This window comes from Neopelma chrysocephalum, unplaced genomic scaffold (assembly GCF_003984885.1).
Source record: "Neopelma chrysocephalum unplaced genomic scaffold, ASM398488v2 Primary Assembly neopelma1_42b, whole genome shotgun sequence".
Taxonomy (NCBI): Eukaryota; Metazoa; Chordata; class Aves; order Passeriformes; family Pipridae; genus Neopelma; species Neopelma chrysocephalum.
Window position 1 is genome coordinate 2,139,701 of NW_020897701.1, and position 19,788 is coordinate 2,159,488.

The 19,788-nt window shown below is 37.4% G+C and overlaps 1 protein-coding gene across 3 annotated transcripts in view; it reads left to right on the forward strand.

The window, feature by feature from the left end:
• Nucleotides 1-19,788, forward strand: part of FBXW7 (F-box and WD repeat domain containing 7) — a 103,436-nt gene that overhangs the window by 77,760 nt on the left and 5,888 nt on the right. For all 3 annotated transcript variants that reach the window (XM_027676916.1, XM_027676918.1, XM_027676917.1), the window contains exons 4-9: nt 5,424-5,558; nt 9,902-10,025; nt 11,860-11,996; nt 13,649-13,762; nt 16,803-16,984; nt 18,042-18,267. In XM_027676916.1, coding sequence (XP_027532717.1) covers nt 5,424-5,558; nt 9,902-10,025; nt 11,860-11,996; nt 13,649-13,762; nt 16,803-16,984; nt 18,042-18,267 — 918 coding nt within the window. The remainder of the gene's footprint in view (nt 1-5,423; nt 5,559-9,901; nt 10,026-11,859; nt 11,997-13,648; nt 13,763-16,802; nt 16,985-18,041; nt 18,268-19,788) is intronic.

Below are 19,788 nucleotides of genomic sequence, written 5' to 3' on the forward strand. Positions count from 1 at the left end.
TTTTATTGTATTCACAAAAGGGAGTCCCTTATTTTAGAATCAAAAGCTTTCTAAGTCACGTAGCTCTATCTCAGTGTTACATCTGCTTGCCTCCTCATTTTCTATGTGCTTATTTTTCACATGAGTTTCACGAAAGGGGCGAGTCTTAAATAGCCAAATGATAAAAGCACATTCGTAGGGGAGCTAGCTCTGCCCAAAGGGCAGGATTAAATGGCACATGCAGCATCATCCTTGCAGTACAAAGTTTTTCCTGTAGAGAAACAGAAACGAGAGAGCTTTCTTCATGTACTGTATACTGGCTAGGCTTACTTAATAGCACTCATATTTTATATTAAAATATTATTTCCAATTAATTTGAAAGCTAAATTTCCAGGGGCATGTTAGGTGGACATATGTACTGTTTCAAGGTAGAACTGTTCTTTGGCATAGCAGCTGTCAGTGACCAGTGATTATCAGTTATTTTGAGGACTCTCAACTGTAGTTAGCCTTCAATTCTTCTCCTATGTTATCTTTTCAGATAAAACAAGACCACTCTGCAAATATTAAGAAAACTTAAGATGGCCTATAATTTTTTTTTAATTCATTTTTATATGTTCTTCCTGCTGTTATGTTTTATAGTTGATCTAAGCCTTTTATTTTGAAAGTAACAAAATAATGCAGAAGGGAGAAACACTTGCCCTTTAAAAATAAACCTGTATATTGATTTTGATGAAGTCTGGAAGGAAAAAAAGAAAAGCATTTTAATAGATCCAAACCATTTAATTTCTTAAAGACCCATTTGTTTTTTTCTGGTTTGCAGTGGCTCTTGGCTTCAGGTCTTTTTAAAATCCACTACAGGAGTTTTTTAAAACTCAGTGCCCAAGTGTATCTTTACAAAGAAGTTTTATTTTTAAGCTACCAAATTGCTTGCCATAAGGAAAAGTATCAGTTGGATGCTAAGTTCAGTCAGAGATGGTATTGCTTAAAAAATTAGTAAGCTCTCTCTTTCTCTCATCATTCTTCCTACTTCACATACTTTGGGTGTTTTGTTTAAGTATTGTGTAACAAAATTGCATTTTCTTGGAATATTGATGTTGAAAAGTTGTTCCATACACACTAATATAGGCAATCACTTTGAATAACAACTGTATGCAATTATTTTACCTAAAATTGGAAACGTTTTTTTTCGCAACAGTTTAGATAATGTCCAAAATGCTTTTGCCATTTTTGGCTGGCAAGAGCCCTGTTCCTTTTTTTTACACAAATAGTTGGCTGAGCCACCTAAATTCAAATTACTTATTTCTTATTCTTCCAAAGACACTTGGGAATGAAAAAATGTACAACTGAATAGTTCACCTCTTATGTGAAGCAGGTGGTAAAGATTGTATCATAAACAGCATTGCAGCATTTTCTGCTCTGTGTCTTGTGGTGGGACCAGGTCAAGGGTTTGGGGTTTCTTTCCTACACACCGGTTGGGAGAGATCTGCACTACAACTACAGACCCTTCTTGGCTGTAGCACTGTTATCAGTTTGTTTCAGAGGTATAGTGCAGACTTGCAGCAGGTCTCCTGACCATCCTGGCTTATTTTTTATTGGTTTGGCTCTCATGGCAGTTTTGTTACCTACGAACTCAACTGATTTCATAAGAAACTCCTATGTTATCGAACCCCTAGCAGGAATGTAGGGTCTGAACCTGTCACAGCTCCTCTAGACAGGGTCCATCACATGTACTGCAAATGTTCAGCCCAGGGGACCAGACTGGGGATTGGGACTCTGATATGAGTTAATGTGGGGGCTTCAGCACCAGCTGCTCCTGAATCCCTGCTGGTGTGACAAACTGCTTGCTAATGTAGATGGTGTTTCTTTCAGTGCTTATGTGCTATTTTTATCCAGACTGAGATACCTTTGAGGTGGGGGATGGCAGGGTTCTCGATAACTGATCCAAGAGTTGAACAGAAGCAGGCTCCAAGAAGAGCCCTTCCTGCAAGTCTTCATCATGACAGACCTCTGTTAACGGAACTTAGTAATGGAGAACAGCACCGTGAATTTAAACCCTTTAAAATAGAGTGTCCTTAATGTAACCATTACAGCAAAAGGATTGCTACAAACTGTAATTGTACAAATTGAAGGCAGCAGTTGAGGTCTGAGCGATTGAAAAGCATAGGCCGTGGAAGAGTAGCAGTGCAGAAACAGATGATGATAAAAAGAAAGGTGGCAGGTCAGACAGGACAGATGAGGTGGAAGTTGTAGAATAGTGAAGATGTTGTTTATATTGATTATAAGAAAGGGAAGACATTTACACACAATAACAAAGTGGGGAAAAAAGGGATAGTTTTCGAGTAGGTAGTGCCATGGTTGCATCAGCTGCAATACTGAGTGAGGAAATGGTATGAACCAGCCAAAAGGCCTTGGCTGACAAATCAACACCTTTCTGAAGAAATAGGAAGAAAGAGGAGGTATATTTGTTTAGGAATCTGAAGTCACTCAAAGGACAGTATCAGTCGGCCTTGCTGGCTTCCCGGTTGTTATGTGAATGAATCCTGGAGTTAACCTATTCTAGGGAGACCCCTGCCCATAATAAAAGCTTTATTTTAATTTTACATTAAAATTAAATTCAGGTTATGAAGACAAGGAAAGCCAATTAAGCAAAAGCTTTTTAAAGATAAAGTATATTCTTTATAAGGATCTTCAATTTGAAAGGGAATCAATCGCCAAGTAGAAATCCAAGGTATCTGGACACTACCACGTTGCTCAGAAGTCTCCAGTCATCTACAACGTTTGAAACTTTGCAAGCTACTTGGCAAGCATTTACTTTTTCTTTCTCTTCTGCAACATTTGTTCACTGTTTTTTCTTATCAAAGCCACAAACTTACTCCTTACCCTCTCCATCTAATGAACTACATGCAATGTTTTTGCAAATGGATTGAACTAAGGGATGCAGAAACAGAGTTTACTAGTCTTGCCTTTGTTAACGCAAACAGTCGTGTTCATCTGGCAAGGCTTCATCCCAATTTTCCATGTCAGACACTTCCTTCAGAGACCCTTTACCAGCTGTAACTGGAGGTTTGTTTACTCAAGTGAAAGACTAAGGGGACAATGTCCTAGAGACAACATTTTGTACCAACTAATTGCTTTAAAAGAGCTTTAAGAAGCTGCCTGTACCCATCCCCTAATGATGAATGGACAGATAAAAGAGAGTGCTGCTTTTAGTCATTAGCATCTCTTTCCCATTCTTGAATCTTTTCTCTTCAGATCTGTATTGTTTTAGAAACCAAATAAGTGTAAGAGAGTTACAGATTAGGATAGCGTACAGTGACATTATTAATCAATAACCTGTTGGTAACTGCTAGCAGCATTTGCCACAGCAGCAAACAATGCTCCTCAGGTGGAGTTGTTCTAATTTAGTAAACATAGCTGCTTATAAATTAAAAGTAGACTGACCTTGGAAATTTAGATTATGAGGAAGTAACACAGGTATTACTTTCCCTCTTTTTAATTCTCATAAATTCAAACACAGCTGACAGATGAGATTAAAGACTGCAAACGTTTGTACCTAATGCCAGCTAAGCTCTGGGTTAATGAAACAAACAGCAGTTGGAAAGTTGGTGAGATAAACAGTTCTTCAGTGCATGATTTATGGAGAACTGCTAAGTGATGCAAATGTTTCTACTGAAAGAAATTTATAAGAAAAGCTGTTTATAACAGCACTGCTGCAGCTTCGGCTGAGACATTCCTGTTTCTTTTTAATATTCTGAGGTATTGGATATGAGACACAGAAATCCTCATCTCCCGTGGTGACACTCTACATACACACAGGTGGATGGGGAATACTTTTTTTGCCAGTTTAGTCTGTTTTACCAATTGCCAACAGTGCACGGAAAGGCTCAGGTCAGGAACTTTCTTCCCCTCCTCCAGTAGGGTAGGCTGTCCAGTATCAGCCACACATGTGCTGTAGAGTGAGAGCATGGAACTGGGGTGAGTGAGCTGCTGCACATGGGCTGCTCTCACACTTCCTGATGGAATGGGGTCACGTGAAAGTTCCCTGGGTCATCGTTTGGGTAAATGATGCTTTTATTGACATTTCAAGTATTTTGACATTTTAATTAGGGAGAAATGATGCAACATGATGATCTTTCTACATCGAGTAAAGCTGGGTATTTATCTGCTTTGCATTCGCTTTCAGAAATTCCACCTTCCTCTTCACTTGCCTCATTCTTCTGCAGAAACTGCACAGTATACAAACATTGTAGTATTGCGGAGACCGGAGTGAATTGTCAGAGTCAAATCCAGAGAACAGAAATTTAGAGCATGAGTAATAATGGTCCTGAGATACATGGCAGATTAATACAGAAATCTTAATTGTAAGGTATCTTGCCTTTTTTTTTTTTAATTTCAGTTAGCCTCTTACCATAACTGTAATATCATTTGTATGTGCTAATTTACTTGTAAGTGTCACTCTAGAAGACATTCGGGATTATGAATGTGAATCTGCTCTCAAAAACTGTGATGTCTCATTTTCTCTAAGGCTTTATTCGTGCTCTAATTCTGTTGCTAAATTAGTTAGCAGTAGTTGTTGTTTTTTCCTGTAGAAATTATATTTTCTTTAAATTGTTTTCACATAACAAATCAAAACTCTGTGATGAGCACAGAGGAGTTTAAGACATGTTTTTTAGATGTGCAGTATATTTTAAGTTATTAATTTTTTTTCTTCAAATGATGCTCCTAATCTGCTATGCTCTCAATTGAGTGCCTTATTAAAATCTTCAAACTTTATGGTGCCCATTAGTAAAAATGTGAAGTAGGAAAATTACCAATCAAAATTCTCTGTTTACTCAAGTGTAAAATGATAGTTACAAAATATGTGTTGGTTTATAGCCAGGATTCTGAAATTACAACATTGTCGCTTAGGGACACACTGTAGTAATAAGCAGGGAGTAAGCAAATGTACTTTTAGAGAAAGTTTTTTATTTTCCTTTCCTCTCATTTCAAGATTTGGGTCTACCACAGGAAACATGAAGGTTAGAAGTTACCATCTCAGTTGAATGCACAATGGAGAAAGACAGAGAGGGAACGCATTCTGTTGCAACCCCTTCGTTCTCTGTAACGTGTGTGTAGATTTCATCAACTTCAAAAGAAGCTTAATTAATTTAATTATTATTACTAAATATTATTATCTATTTAATTGCCAATCTGTATGTGTGCATATAACAAATCCTTTCTTAGCTTATGAATCAGTGTAGTAATTTTGAATATTTTGTGTTGATTAACTCCTCATTTTTGTGTCATTAGCATGAGCATTTATCTCTTGGCTTTTTATATGCTTGTATATAGGTCGATGAGCAAACTTAATTTGCCTTATTGGCAAAGCAATGGCACTTACTGATATAAACCAAACTAGTGTGTTAAACTAAGCTTACTATTTCTTTATTCTTCTTTCCTTGCAGAGCTGGAGTGGACCAGAGAAGTTACTTGCTTTAGATGAACTCATTGATAGTTGTGAACCAACACAAGTAAAACACATGATGCAAGTGATAGAGCCCCAGTTTCAAAGAGACTTCATTTCCTTGCTCCCAAAAGAGGTGAGAAAAAAAGGTTAATACTGGATTATGCAGCGCGCTGGCTGCCATCTTTAAAAACTTAATGCTAATTTTGCCAGCGTAGTGATCTAAACTGATGTTAGAGGGTCACAATTTGGTACGCTGCCATAACATGGCTAATGTAATTTCAGATTACCATACCTCTATCTCTTGATAGTCATTCAGATACCTGGAAATACAGATGGCCCCTTTAAGCAAAATCCCAGTAGCTTTAAAAATATCTCTGTATCTTAATTGGGCCAATTTGGCTTTTCTTTTTTTTTGAGAACTAATTCTGTTAGGGCAACACACACAAAAATTTCCTCTGGATGTAAGACGTCTCTGCACATTATTCTGTAAGTGTAAGCATTATTTTTTGATCCTTTTAGTGGTAGGGGTTTTGTTAATGTTATTTTTGAATTTATTTTAAACAAGTGGAGCCCTAATATCTCTACCAAATAAACTAAAAGTTAAACCAGAAAAACACTTCTTGCTAAGGATAAAGCCAAGCTGTAATTAAGCAGACATGTTACAGTAAATCCTTTACTGCAAATCAGATCATGTTGTATCAGGTTAAAGAGAAAGTAAGATTTAGATTCGTGTGTAACTAAATGCTGTCCACAGAAGAGTAATTTGTGATGTCCTCACAACTAGAACATGAGAGTGGATATGAAGGAGTGTAAACCCAGGTTTTTGCAGTTATTAAATAAATATATTTTAGTTAATTTAGAAATTACACTTCTGTCCTTGATTGATTTTAGGGACTTGGAAATGTTTGTTATTTGGAGAGGGGAGGAAGTCTTATTTTCTTTTGCCAGATCTACCATATGTTGGGTTTTTCTATATGAAAATTTTCATGAAGGCTTAAGTGTTTGTAAGTCTTAGGTACTAACACTGTACAAAACAAGTTCTTTTAAGATATTCAGGTGCTAGTATTTGGTTGCTGTGTTTAACATGGTCTTATTACCTGAAGACTGTTTCATATCTCTGTTTCTTGACATTCTTTTCTGGTGTATATCCGATTTTTGAATACTTAGATGTACAAGACCCTTCTTTCTGTTTATATACTGCCATATCTTCACATGTCAGGAAGTGTCACAGCCTTCCCTTGCTGGCTGGCATTTGTAAGGGTTGGAATCAATTTATGCAATTAGTATTAACTTAGTACACAGGACATGAGATTAGTATTAACAGAAGCACTTTCTGCAGCAGCCTTCTTCGGGAATGGAAAGGACACTGGGGCAGGAGAAGAGTTCAATAGGATCTCTGCATGGTTGCCATGTTTCTAAGAAGCTACCCAAGGCAGCCTTAGTTCAGAGACCAAGAAAGACAGAAAGACTTTGTATTTTGAGGAGACATAAGATACTTTACAACTTCTATTGATAACAGGAACTCACAGATCAGTTCTCTTTGCATGATTTTGTGGCAGTACTAATTCAAGTACAACTGGTGGTCTAGTTACACTGTAACTAAAGATCACCTTATTATTTCAGCTTTCACAATTTCTTCACAGAAAAGATACACTATATAGCAGTAAAATTTTCTTTCTCACTCAGGTTTCTTAACTCCATTGTAAACTACTCATGTTAATTTGTTTATTTTTAGTAGGTTTCTTGCCTCTTGAAACCAAAATATTGTAAGTGCTTCATGACAGGCTGACTTCACCAGTGAAGTTGGCTTAAATAATTTTTGCTTCCTAACCCCGAGTCACTGTCACCAAAATTAACCAGGTTAAAAAAACCTGTCAAGCTGACTCTACCATCTCCTCTCCTTTTCCTTCACCCAGATCTCCTAAGCGGTGCTGTCCTCAGCTGTTTAATGCTGGCTGCAGTGGGGGTGACGCACTGAGCTGTGGGGGCACGAATAAGTTGTTAGGGTCAGTAATTCTGTGAGCAGGCTTCCCTACCGAAGAGAACACGCTCCCTTGAGTTGTCGCTCCGCGTTAACATCTGTAGTTATCTCCAGTGCTGTTGGATGCAAGGCAGTGATTTTATTACTGAACCAGAACAAGGAGATGATGTGGATGGGAGGGCTTTGCTTCAAAACCGTTTTCTGCAATGCAAAGACAGTAACATAATAGCCAAATAACCAAGAAAATGTTTACTTTCCTCCTAAGGAAACATGCGGTCAGACAATTAATCTGAAATAAATACTCCTGTTTTCTTGCCGAGACTTCAGAAATAATTATTCAGGTTACTTATTTGTGAAAATCAGGTCTAGAAACCAACAGATGAGGAGTGTTGCTGAAATCAGCTATAGAAATTTTGTTGGTTTCATGTGTGCGAGTGAAGAAAAAGACAAGAGACTGCTTACTGTTGGGTATTATTAACACAACAACAGAGAGTAGTCCTAAATCCAATTCAGTCAGAGGTCAGATCCTTGCTACCTGAAGTTTTCTTACAGCTAGATCCATGAGCTGAGACAAAGGGTCGTCATCTTTTATGCTCTACTAATCTTAAAGTCAGCTGTGGGCTGTGTTGACCCTTTATGACTATTTAGATAAATATAGTCTAAAATAAATGTTACCCATATGTAACCTGGTTTAGAATCAGTTGGCTCACAGGTTTAATTAACACCATCTTAGCAAGTGTCTGTATCTTTAGAGTGATATTTAAACAAACTCTGCTGTCAGTTGAGGAACATCCAGCAAAAAATGGAAAGGGTCTGTGTCATGTTTGAGTCTTGCTACGTGCAAAACTATGTGATGTGTGTGAGGAAACAACACTTCTTCAATAATTTTACATGCCAGGAAATAAAACAGAAAGTCCGAAAGGAGAGATGCAGTTGTTGTTCCTGTAATAGAGAGCCTTACACCAGATCCTAAATGCTGATTCCCTGAGTAGGGACAGAAGAAGATTCTTCAGGTTTATGGCCTGGGATGCCTGTGGGATCTAATGCATAATTTAAGACACAGATCCCTCAAATGTGGAGTGGTACATGCTGCCTCTGAGCTGCAGGTAGTGACTTGCAAACAAGGTGTGTGTGTAACCAAAATGCAGTTCTGACATACTGAATTTTTATTTCCTGCTCAGTGTCTGGCTGGTCTAGATTACTGAAAGTAAATGTTTCTCACAAAATAACATAAAAAATCTGCTGAGGTCAATAGCCTACAGTTATGACTTCCTTACTAAATTTCAGTCTGTGCTGCTTTGAAGGGCAGGCTCTATTTATATATATCATAACTTCAGCTGAAAAAATTAAATTCAAAACCCTAAACACGAAAAGATATGGCAAGCAGAACTGAAAGTGGATGATCTGATTTCCTTGACAGCTTCTGCATCCTATTAGTTACTGACAAAGACCCCACTGTTTCAACATGTAAGTAGTTCTCTGCATCACTATTTGTCAATATTTTTCTTTTTGTAGAGTTTTTACCTGTGAAAGGGACTTTCCTGCATCTTACACTTATTTTCCATGACTAGGGAGATGCATTGTTGCTGTCAAGTAGAAAAGCTGTACTTGGTCATCATACCCTTAATAATAGCTGTCCTAGTGTCTTGGATTGTTTTTTAGATGCCTCTGCCCCTGTTTATGACTTCAGTACATCTGAAGATATATGTAGAGATTTTGGGGGGTTTATGGTGTTCACGATAAGGCTTAGTTCAGTCAGCCAAGGTCTGAATTCTCCCAATAACCTTTAATTTTGTCATGTGGAAAAGCTTGTCTTTTGTTTATTTTCATTGGGATTTCCCATGTGATTTTGGTAGCATATTGTACTAAAGTTACATACTTATATCCTTCTGCATCCCAGTCCATAAAATCCCTTGTAACACCACCTAAGAATGTGTTTGTGTTCTCATCAGAAAATGAGTGCTGCATTTCCTACCACTGCAGAGGGTTTTTGAGCTCGGCTGCACATAACATTTACTTGTTCTGTGTTTGGGGTTTCTGAGTGATGTTATTCATCACAACATACATCCCTATTTGCTCACACAGTGAGTGCTGTACTTTCTAGTTCAACTCTCAGAATAACTTCTGGTGTACTTGTTAGCTGAAATAACATAGCCATAATTACTTCAGTAATAATTCTGCTAATGATTCACAGTAATGTGGATTATGTTTTTTAAAAAAAGCATAATAATGATTTCAGCTGACATCTACTTTCTTGCAAATACAAGAATCATTTTGTGATGTGGTCTGTATGGGTTTAGTTACTTAAGATGATTGTTACATTCCCACATGCCCACAGGAATAAACTGGAGTCTGTTAAGTTTCTGAGATTGTTTAATAATTTAGCGTTTCAATTTTCTGTATTTCAGCCCCTGATGTGTGATAATATGTGGAGTTACTTCACTTTTCTTTTCAAAGGCAGTGCAGAAAATACATTTTCTTCTTATTTTTTACAGCTGGCACTGTATGTGCTGTCATTCCTGGAACCCAGGGACCTTCTGCAGGCAGCCCAGACATGTCGTTACTGGAGAATTCTGGCTGAAGATAATCTTCTCTGGAGAGAGAAATGCAAAGAGGAGGGTAAGACTGAGCAAAAAGATGGATATAATGGTCGAAGTGTTGCTATCATAAAAAGTGCGGTTCATTTACATAATAAGCTTAAAGTTTTGCAAAGGCAATTCGTGTGACTTTAGATTTAGTGCTAGTTATGCTTTGAGCTACACGGTTTGTACCTCTGTCGAAAGTAGGAAGCAGAAATAATCCATGGAGTGCTAGAAATGAAACTAGAGTTTAAGTTTGAATGCCCTATTTATACCAGTTGTACATTTTTAGAAAACAATTGGGTTTGCTTTTTAAGGGTTATTATACAACCAAAGTAAATGAGAGCTGAGATGTAAAAATGATAAGAGTATAGTCTTGCGGTTTGTGACACGGAGGAAAAACTGTTTGGTCAGTAGAAGGGCTGCTGTAATTTCACATCTCTTGTAGGAAAATTAACACAGAGGTGGCACGTGGTAGTCAGAGAAGTTGCTGACAGAATTGCTTAGAGAGGGACACACAACCCATTAGCGACACAGATATTATCCTGCTCATGCCAAATCAAGAAGATAAGGTGGTTCAGCAGTAATATGAATGGGGTAAAAAAGACTCCCAGGAAAGTAGCCATCTATTTGTGCACATGAAGAATGTGCACAAAGCTTTTATTTTTAAGGAGCATTATATGAACAAGGAGTTTGTTCTGGGGGGCAGAGCACATGCATGTGATCACTCTTAGACACAGGCAAACACAGGGACATGTCCAGACTGTAGGGAGACAAGGCCTTGTGAGAGGTCAATGCAAAGGCTTCAAAAAACATGTCAATGTCAGCGTAGGTGCCTTTTTGTAAGGGCACCTAAATTAATTTGTTTTCTTTTGCAATGGGTTTCTAACCTCTTAAATCTCCTCTAAAGATTCTCCTCTTAAAAACTTAAGTGAAAGTGCATTAAGAGGACACAATGAGAAAAAAAGAGAAGGTTGAGAAAGGAACGAGCCTACATTTGTGAGCTTACGAGTAAGACTAAATACATCCAGGCATGACAGCACAGACAAACGGGCCAGTATTGCAGCCTGGTTGGCCTCTGAGCTGCTCAGTAACATGAGGGAACCGTTAATTCAAGACTTGCAGGCAGAGACACCAGAGACAGGGCTAAAGGCAGAGGAGTGAAATCCACATATTGGCAAGAGACAAGACTCCTTCCAGTAATGAGATGCGGTGGAGAGAGGAGCTGCATAGAAAAAAGTGCAGGGTGAGAGAATTGTAAAAAAAGCTGTATCTGTAGTAGCAGGGCTAAAACAAAGCACTACTGCTAAAGTGTCAACTCAGAAAGGGCATAGCTATTCTTAAATTCCAGCCAGAAGAGGACAATGACAAAAGCAGTCATCCTTTCAAATTAAGAAAGTAATTAAAAGCTCACTAATACAAGGAGTCACAGTGAACTTAAAGGCAATGAAGATGGGTGACCATGGTGGAAAACCACGGACAGAAAGGTTTAATTCTAGAAACTGTTCCAAAATAAGCATATGAGTGTTTATGGAGCTTTTTGGACAATACTCATTTGTAGAAGGCAATATTCTGCTGCATTGCCTCGGAAAGGGAGATCCAAAACCAAGCTAGTAGGTTTCCAGCAAGGAATGATGAATTAGAGCATTCTCAGCCATGATTATGGTAATGATTATGCTGAACGAACAAGGACAGATGCGAAATAACTTGCTGAGAAGCAGGGCAGTATCTGACACACAAAGGGTGCCATGCAGGAGGTTCTTACATCTCTGCTGAATTTAATGTCAGGGGTTGCTGTAAAGGTTTGGGAGGGAATGTGTATTCTGTGGGGTAAGCTCATCTGTTCCCCTCCCCTCCCTTTTTTTCTGTTTTAGGTATTGATGAACCATTACATATCAAGAGGAGGAAAGTAATAAAACCAGGCTTTATACACAGTCCGTGGAAAAGCGCCTACATTAGACAACACAGGATTGATACCAACTGGCGGCGAGGAGAACTTAAATCGCCTAAGGTAAGGTTCTGAGCTCTGTGCACGGTGCCATGAACAAAGCAGGATCAACTTGTAGATTGGTTTTTTTCCTTTGGACAAACCAGACTGTCCATGCACAAAAAGCAGTGTATTGCTACAGAAACAAATAATTTGTATTTTAGCTTACCCTGGGTTTAAATTATATTCTGAGTACCATATTGGCAAATCAAAGTGTTATTCTTCAATACAGCAGAATTCTTTCACTACAGGAGTTTCTGTACCATTTTATGAATTCCTATAAATATGCCAGTCTCTTTGAGACAGATAATCTCAGAAACCTGATTGGAAATACGATATTTAAACATAGAGACATATATATGATATATATAGGTGTATATGTATGTACTGGTAGACCTGGGCCGTGTTGCTACATAAAAATACTCTGCAACTATTCTGTGATTAATTCATGCTTTATTTTTAAATATATTCTTCTAAATTGAGCAGCACAAGACAATGACTTCATTCCATGTTAAGATTTTTGTGGGGTTTTCTAAATATTAAAATTCTTTTAATGACATTTATATGTTATCATTACATCTTTTCCAATATGAAGATAAGAAGCAGTATTTCAAACCTTTTGTAAATAAAATAGCAACTGTCTAATCGAACCTGGTATTGAACAAGCAGTCAGAAATATGAATAAGACCCATATTCATGGCCTTTTAGGGTTTTAAGGCAATTTACCTCCTTTCTTAATTACTGTACACCAAAATAATAAAACTAAGAACAAGATAATTCCCATGGAAAACCTATGGCTATATCCTGCTGTTTATTTGGCCGTGACTTATGTACATCTCTGGCAACAGTTCGGTATTTCTTGCCTTGATATGCCACATCAAGTTATCTTGGAATTATTATTAAAATTACAGCCTCTGGCGTTATCCAAATGCCATTTCATTTCAATGAACACATTGAAAAAATGCTCAGATATATTAAATAAAAAATTCTTCATCCTGTGTATTCTGATAAGGATTGATTTTGCTGTATTACAATAAAAGATACAGAATTTTTCCAAAATCAAGTATTGAAAATCCCACCTCTATAAAGCAACATTCCAATCCACATTTCCAGCGCATTAAATTGTTGCTTTTGTTTGTATTTAATTGAGTTAATGGTTTTCTAGTTTTTTACTTTGGTGCTGCCTGGCATTTAACACAATACAATGCTTGGCTGGTAAGGGAAAAAATAGATGTAGTCAGCCTTGACCATTGAAATACAAATACTCAGCAAATAATACAGGCCCATCCTTTTTTGTTCAAGATTGAAACAAAAGGTAACAGTAACTCAACTGAAAAATAAAAGAGATGGAATAACTGTAGAGGAATCGAGCAATGTTCAGTTACTAATTCAGACTGTTTTGTTAGAGATTTTTCCTGGTACTTTTAGGAGGCTTACCGTAGCTGTGGTGTGCTTGCTAAGCAATGCAGCATCACTCCATGGAAGAAGGAAAAGACCTTCTTTGGTCCCAGCTGGCGGTAAATTAGACTTGACACACGGGATTAAGGGGCCTTATTATTACTGAAGCAACTCTAGCATTTTGCAATTTATGAATCAGAGGAGCATTTTGTTACTTCTGCTTCTCTCTAATCTGCTGCATTAAATTGTGACTACGTTTTCATGTTCTTCATTGTCAGGTGCTCAAAGGGCACGATGACCACGTGATCACATGCCTGCAGTTCTGTGGGAACCGGATAGTGAGCGGCTCTGATGACAACACACTCAAAGTGTGGTCAGCGGTTACAGGCAAGGTAATTTGGCAGCTTTGCTGAATTCCTGAGGAAATGAGCTACAGGTAGAGCACTGGCACATCAAAAATGCTGCTGTGCCATTAGACCACTTTGCAGGGTGGCCTTTAGTGCCGTCTGGGGCAAGAATCGGAAGAAATAAACGTGTGGGTCACCTTTTCCCACACAGAAACTTGTCTAGTTCAAAAAAGTCACCTTGATGTGAAATTGCAATGCTGCTCATGTTACCATTGGCATATATCTGTATTCTCTTGGCAATTCTGCTATTCTTGTGGAGTCATTTGTGACATGGATTTTAAAGAATTTGGACAGATACATTACTTTATCTTCCTTAAAGCTTAATTTAGGCTGCATTTACCCCTCTGGATCCCCCTTTCTCACTTGTCTTCTAGCATTCTTTCTATTGTTTTCAAGTTCTTGAAATGTGGTGTTCGTTTTACTGGTTCTGATTTCAAATACAGAGTTTGTTTTTCATTCTAAGCTACTATATTGCTGAGCCACAAAAAAAAAGATTAACTTGCTTTAGGTTTAAATATTTCCTATTAAATTAGATCCAGATCAGTCAGGAATTTAATATGCTTCAATAATTTAATTTTGGCTTAGAGAAGCAAACCAGTATGTGCAATCAAAAAGACAGTACTGAACATTTCACTCACATTAGAACATCATGGCTGGTCAGCCCATGGGTTTTTTGTTTTGAGGTGACTGACTGACCATGCTCCAAGGATGTAGAAAAGGCCTTGGAAAAACAGAATATTTTCCTTCTAGACTGGTATTGTGTGTACTTAGCTTGGTTTTAATGGTACAGGTAACAACAGGACAACTATTGAGGATAACATGTTTAAATGTAAAAGGTATCCACTTCATAATGTTGAAGCTGAGTGTATTAAACATTTGTCATTGCACGCCCAGAAGATCCTTGAAGGGATTGTTAATACTACTGTGGGTAAGAATAAAATTAAGAGCCATAGGCAGCCTCACCCTGCTGCTGTTGGCTTCTCTACAACAAAATGTCTAATGAAGGATCTCATAAAGAAATTTACATTTTTTTTAATTGAAAAGGGCAACCTAAACATAAATGAAAAATACTTTCTTTGTACATATCATACTCCCAAAAGCAAAATGTTCCTTTAAATATATAAAATTGAGCACAGTAGCATGACTTAACAATTATTGTTCAGTAATTTTTTGAAAGTAATTACAAAACCTAGTGTGACTATTTACTCTAACCCTTTAAGAGAACCAGGAATTGTGTATGAAAAATGGAAACGTGCTGTAGCAGCCCTCCTGCTTACTGATGCTGAAGAATTAATAAAATAAAAAAAACCTGAAGGTTGGTTTGTGCAAATGAACATGACTAAATAATTCCCTTGACAGATGTAAAGCCCGAAATAAGGATTCTGTGTTCTTACTGCTTTAGCAGGATGATTTCTTAAAATATGAGCACATTGGTTGAAATAACAAAAAAAGAACTGTAAAAGTGACTAACAGCTATGAACTGAAAAAGATGGATTTGATAGCAGTGAATTAAGCAAGGAGCCAGGAATTGCAGAAGACTGTTTAAAAATTGTTAAAGAACAGGAAATCTATGTACAGCAAAAAAGCAAGGCATTTACAAGGATGCTAGAAAGAACAGGATATTAACAATAGGAATTAGTATACTGTCACTGAGGCAGAAAAAATACTTACTTTGGGAGAAAATTCATGTGATAGAAATACAGCATGCAGTGATAATAGAACATTTCAGCAGAAACTCACAAGGATGTTAAACAACTACCAAAGTTATGGTTTTTCTTATTACAGTTGAGCCAGATAATCTATGTTTGACGATTTTTTTTTTCTTAAAGTAACATGTGGGGTAAAATTAGCACTTTTTCAAAAGGTATGAGGACAAGAAGATCCAGGACAGGACAGTTAGAAAGCTAAAATGTGTAAATGTTTACACAGAGTAAACTGAAAGACTGGGTATTTAGGATACATTATCTCAGATAAAAAATATTGGACTACATCAAGAGGAGTCAACTAACAGTTAAAGGAAGGCCATGGCAATTAATGCCACTTAGCATTAGATTACAGAAAAAGATATCCTCAAACTGCCTTGACCTCTTTTCTTGTGCAGTTACAGGTTTGACTGATAAAAATAATAGTGCAGAAGTAGACGGCTGTGTGCACTGCAAGACTGTATCCCCACGACAGAACTGAAGAAAATAGAATAATGCAAAAATCAACATGGCACATATTTAAATGGGTTAGAAAGTGGGTAATTATAGAGATCATGTTGTTAAAGTAAATGCAGAATCTTCATGAAGTATCTTTCTAGAGGAGTCTTGCATGGATCTTTCCTTGTCTGTGCTAATTACCATTTATTGCTGCCTGGTGAGAAAGTGTATATAGTCATTATTTGTAAGGCAAACAGGCTGAGAGACAGAGACAAGTCATTGTTCTGGGAGGATGGGGGTTTTATAGAAGTAGGTGTGAGCAAACACTGTCTGTACATGGTGAGAAATCATGTCATACATTTGGGATCAAAGAAGGTAGGCTGTGCTTATGTAGTGTGGGATCCTCTCCTGGGCAACAGTAAAGTCTGAAAAAGGTTTGAAACATGAATTTTTTTGCAGGATTGATGCTGTAGCTAAGGCTTACAGAGTGAGATGTCTCTTGGATAAACAAAGAGAAAAATACAAAAAAAGAATATGGTTTATAGATTGGTGGTAAAACTATCAAGTGAATGCTCTCTCCACGTCTTAACACGCTTCAAAAAGCTATTGGAAATCCTACAGTAACTCAGAAAAATGCCAGGAAAACAACTCAAGGCTGCAAAACATGTCCTTGTATTGAGAAATTTGGAAATATGGTTTAGTTTGTCAAGGGGAAGATTACAGGGAAAATTCCTTATAGTTGAAGTACCAACAATTGAGAGAGAAATGTGATGAATATTTTGTAAAAGTGGAATTTTTATTTTTTTACTTCCAAGATGGCTTTTTCTTAAAGTTTCCATTCAACTCTGTCAAAAAGGTAAATTAAGGAAAATGTTTCTTTTCAGTGTTTGAGAACACTGGTTGGGCACACAGGCGGAGTGTGGTCATCACAAATGAGGGACAATATCATCATCAGTGGATCTACAGACAGAACGTTGAAGGTTTGGAACGCTGAGACTGGAGAATGCATACACACCTTGTATGGACACACCTCCACCGTGCGTTGCATGCATCTCCACGAGAAAAGGTACGGCTTCGTCCAGCGTTACAGCCATGGCTTCACCTGTAACTTACCCACTTGTGTGCACAGAAAATGCTCATTAAACTTGGGTACCTCATCCAACATGGAATGAAACACAAACCAGGCGAAACATAAATCAACATGAGGGAGGAGATGATTAATAGAAGCAAAAGCATAAGAATACTAAATGAAGAACTGAAAATTGAGTCATGTACTTCAAAAAGTCACATTCTGCGTTATTTCAAAGATAATTCTTTGTTAAACTGTGATCGTCTCCCACACTGAGTAATTTCTCCTTATGTCAGTGCTACAAACTTTTACTCATTTTAAACAAATGACTTTCTAAGTATTGTCACTGCAGTATTTTATTTGAATTTTAACTGATTGTAACAGAATTTTTTAATAGTAAACCACGTCTTGATTCAACAAACATTTGCAAAGCTCTGTTACTTGACTGTGGTATGGAGCTGTTGACAGAGAGCTTGTTGGTTGCATTTCTTTTTTGAAGAACGATGAGGTTTTTCCATTATAAATTCTATTAATATTAATTCCTTCTCATTTCTGTTCTTGCCTAAAAAAGTTTTTAATAGTATAAATTGAAAAAAAAAAAAGTCAAGCAGAATAACTGTTACTTTATTAAAAGTAAAACTTCTAAATATCTTTATTTAATTGTTACAATTAGTTAACTCAGTCATTAAAACAGAATGCTCATAGCACTGGCTGGAGTTTAGCATGTTCATAAGCTTTCATAGGTAGATACAATAGTCCACAGAATTATGGCATCGTTTTGCTGTTCAGGAATGAAGTGCCTTTTTAAATACTGATTGCTAATTATATCAAAAAGACATATCCTGAGGAGGTAAGTAGAGCAAGGAAGAAGAACACTCCAGTCATTTGAGACCCTAATAAAATGTCATGCCAAGCCTGATCTTCAGTGGCTGGTGGACTAATGCTATCTAATGTCCCAAATTACAACTCATAACTGATGTATACCCAAGTTTAATTGTTTTAATACTTTAATGTCCAATGCTAAGTACAGGAGGGGTTTTTCTTGTTCCTCCAGAGTGGTCAGTGGGTCTCGAGATGCTACGCTGAGAGTTTGGGACATAGAGACGGGCCAGTGTTTACACGTTCTGATGGGCCACGTAGCTGCAGTTCGGTGCGTTCAATATGATGGCAGAAGGGTTGTAAGTGGTGCATATGATTTTATGGTCAAAGTGTGGGATCCAGAGACAGAGACCTGTCTGCACACACTGCAAGGGCATACTAACAGAGTCTACTCGTTACAGGTATGTGATTTTCATCTGCTGCCTTAGTTTCCTTAAGTAACATTTAAAGTCAGTTTATTTCCCCTTGTTTATTAAATTGTGGGTACCTACTCCAGAATTATATAGACCACAGGAATATAGAGGCATCTGCGATAAGCCCCTCTTTCATTTTGTTACACTGTCTTAATTTAGAAACTGAGATGTTTTAGAGTAGAATTTTTTTTAAAGGACCAAGTACAATAAAGCCCAAATCTTTATATCACTGAGTTATGTTGTTTTGTGGGTAGATGGGTTGTTTGGTTGGGATTTTTTTTTAAATCTTGCATTTACTATAGAGCTATGTTTTTGCTTTACCCAAGAAATTCTAAACTTACTGCCTTAAATAAATAAAGGATATAGTAATTGACAATGTGCCAAAAAAAAAGCATTGTATTAATGTTCTAGTCATGGAGATCTGTTTATCCTCATTTTCTAGTCCCATCTTCCAGTTCCAAACTATAATTCACAGTAAGGCTGAACCTAAGATTTTAATGATCCTATGTAATACTCCAGCCTTCTACTTCCTCTTTTCTGAGTAGAGGCAGATGTACAGCTGTGAGGCTTTTTCAACAGAAACACGTTAATGTAGGTGCAGGTTATTATGGTGCTGCTTTGTGGCATCTCTCTATTGCCTACCAGTTACCCACAAAGCTGGCAAAGATACACACAGACCTCATGTCTCAGGTCTTCTTACCATTACTAACAAAAAAAAAATCTTATTCATTCATAGAGTCAAAGCATCACTTCCAGGCATTGAGAGGCAAAAGAAATTAATTTCATGCTTGTGCCTGTTCTCACCACAATCTGGCAGGACTTGAAAAAGAAATTAACAAGACTGTTCATATTTCATATATTATGGTGAGATACATGTTATGAAGTAACACACTTTATGAAAAATGTCTCTAGCACTGAGCTTCATTTTCTGAGCCACAAACCAGAGCAGTTACATGCTGAATGCCATTTCCCAATTTTGAACTAAGTACCTAATTGGTTTCCTTTCTCAAAAATATGTAGTAAAATTTATCAAAATCTCCAGCCATTCTCTTACATTGATATGATAAGGAGTATTCTCTAGACAAGCAGCAAGCAAGTTAAAAATGCTGTGCTACCTACCTATCTCTCAAAAATATTCTGAAGATTCTATTTCATATAGGGCAGTTTGGGAACAGTAGATGTTATTCTGCCTTATCTTAACCAGTGACTCTTGTTTTGGCTTATGAATATTCATGTCTTGCTCTGATACTGTAGTAATAATGGATCAAATAATTGGGTTGTGTTACACACCGATATGTTCTGAACCTAATGGGAGGGGGGTGAGGGAAGGCAGGCAGGAGACTACAGGTGCTTGCAGTTTTGAACAGAAAGATTCTTTAAAATTGCCTGGTGGCTCCTGCCCTTTGGCCTGAAATCGCCCCAAATGGTAGAACTCCCATAAATAAAATAATCAGGTGGAATAAGCCAGTCCTCCCTATCCCTGCTCCATGGCAGGTTCTATTATACCTC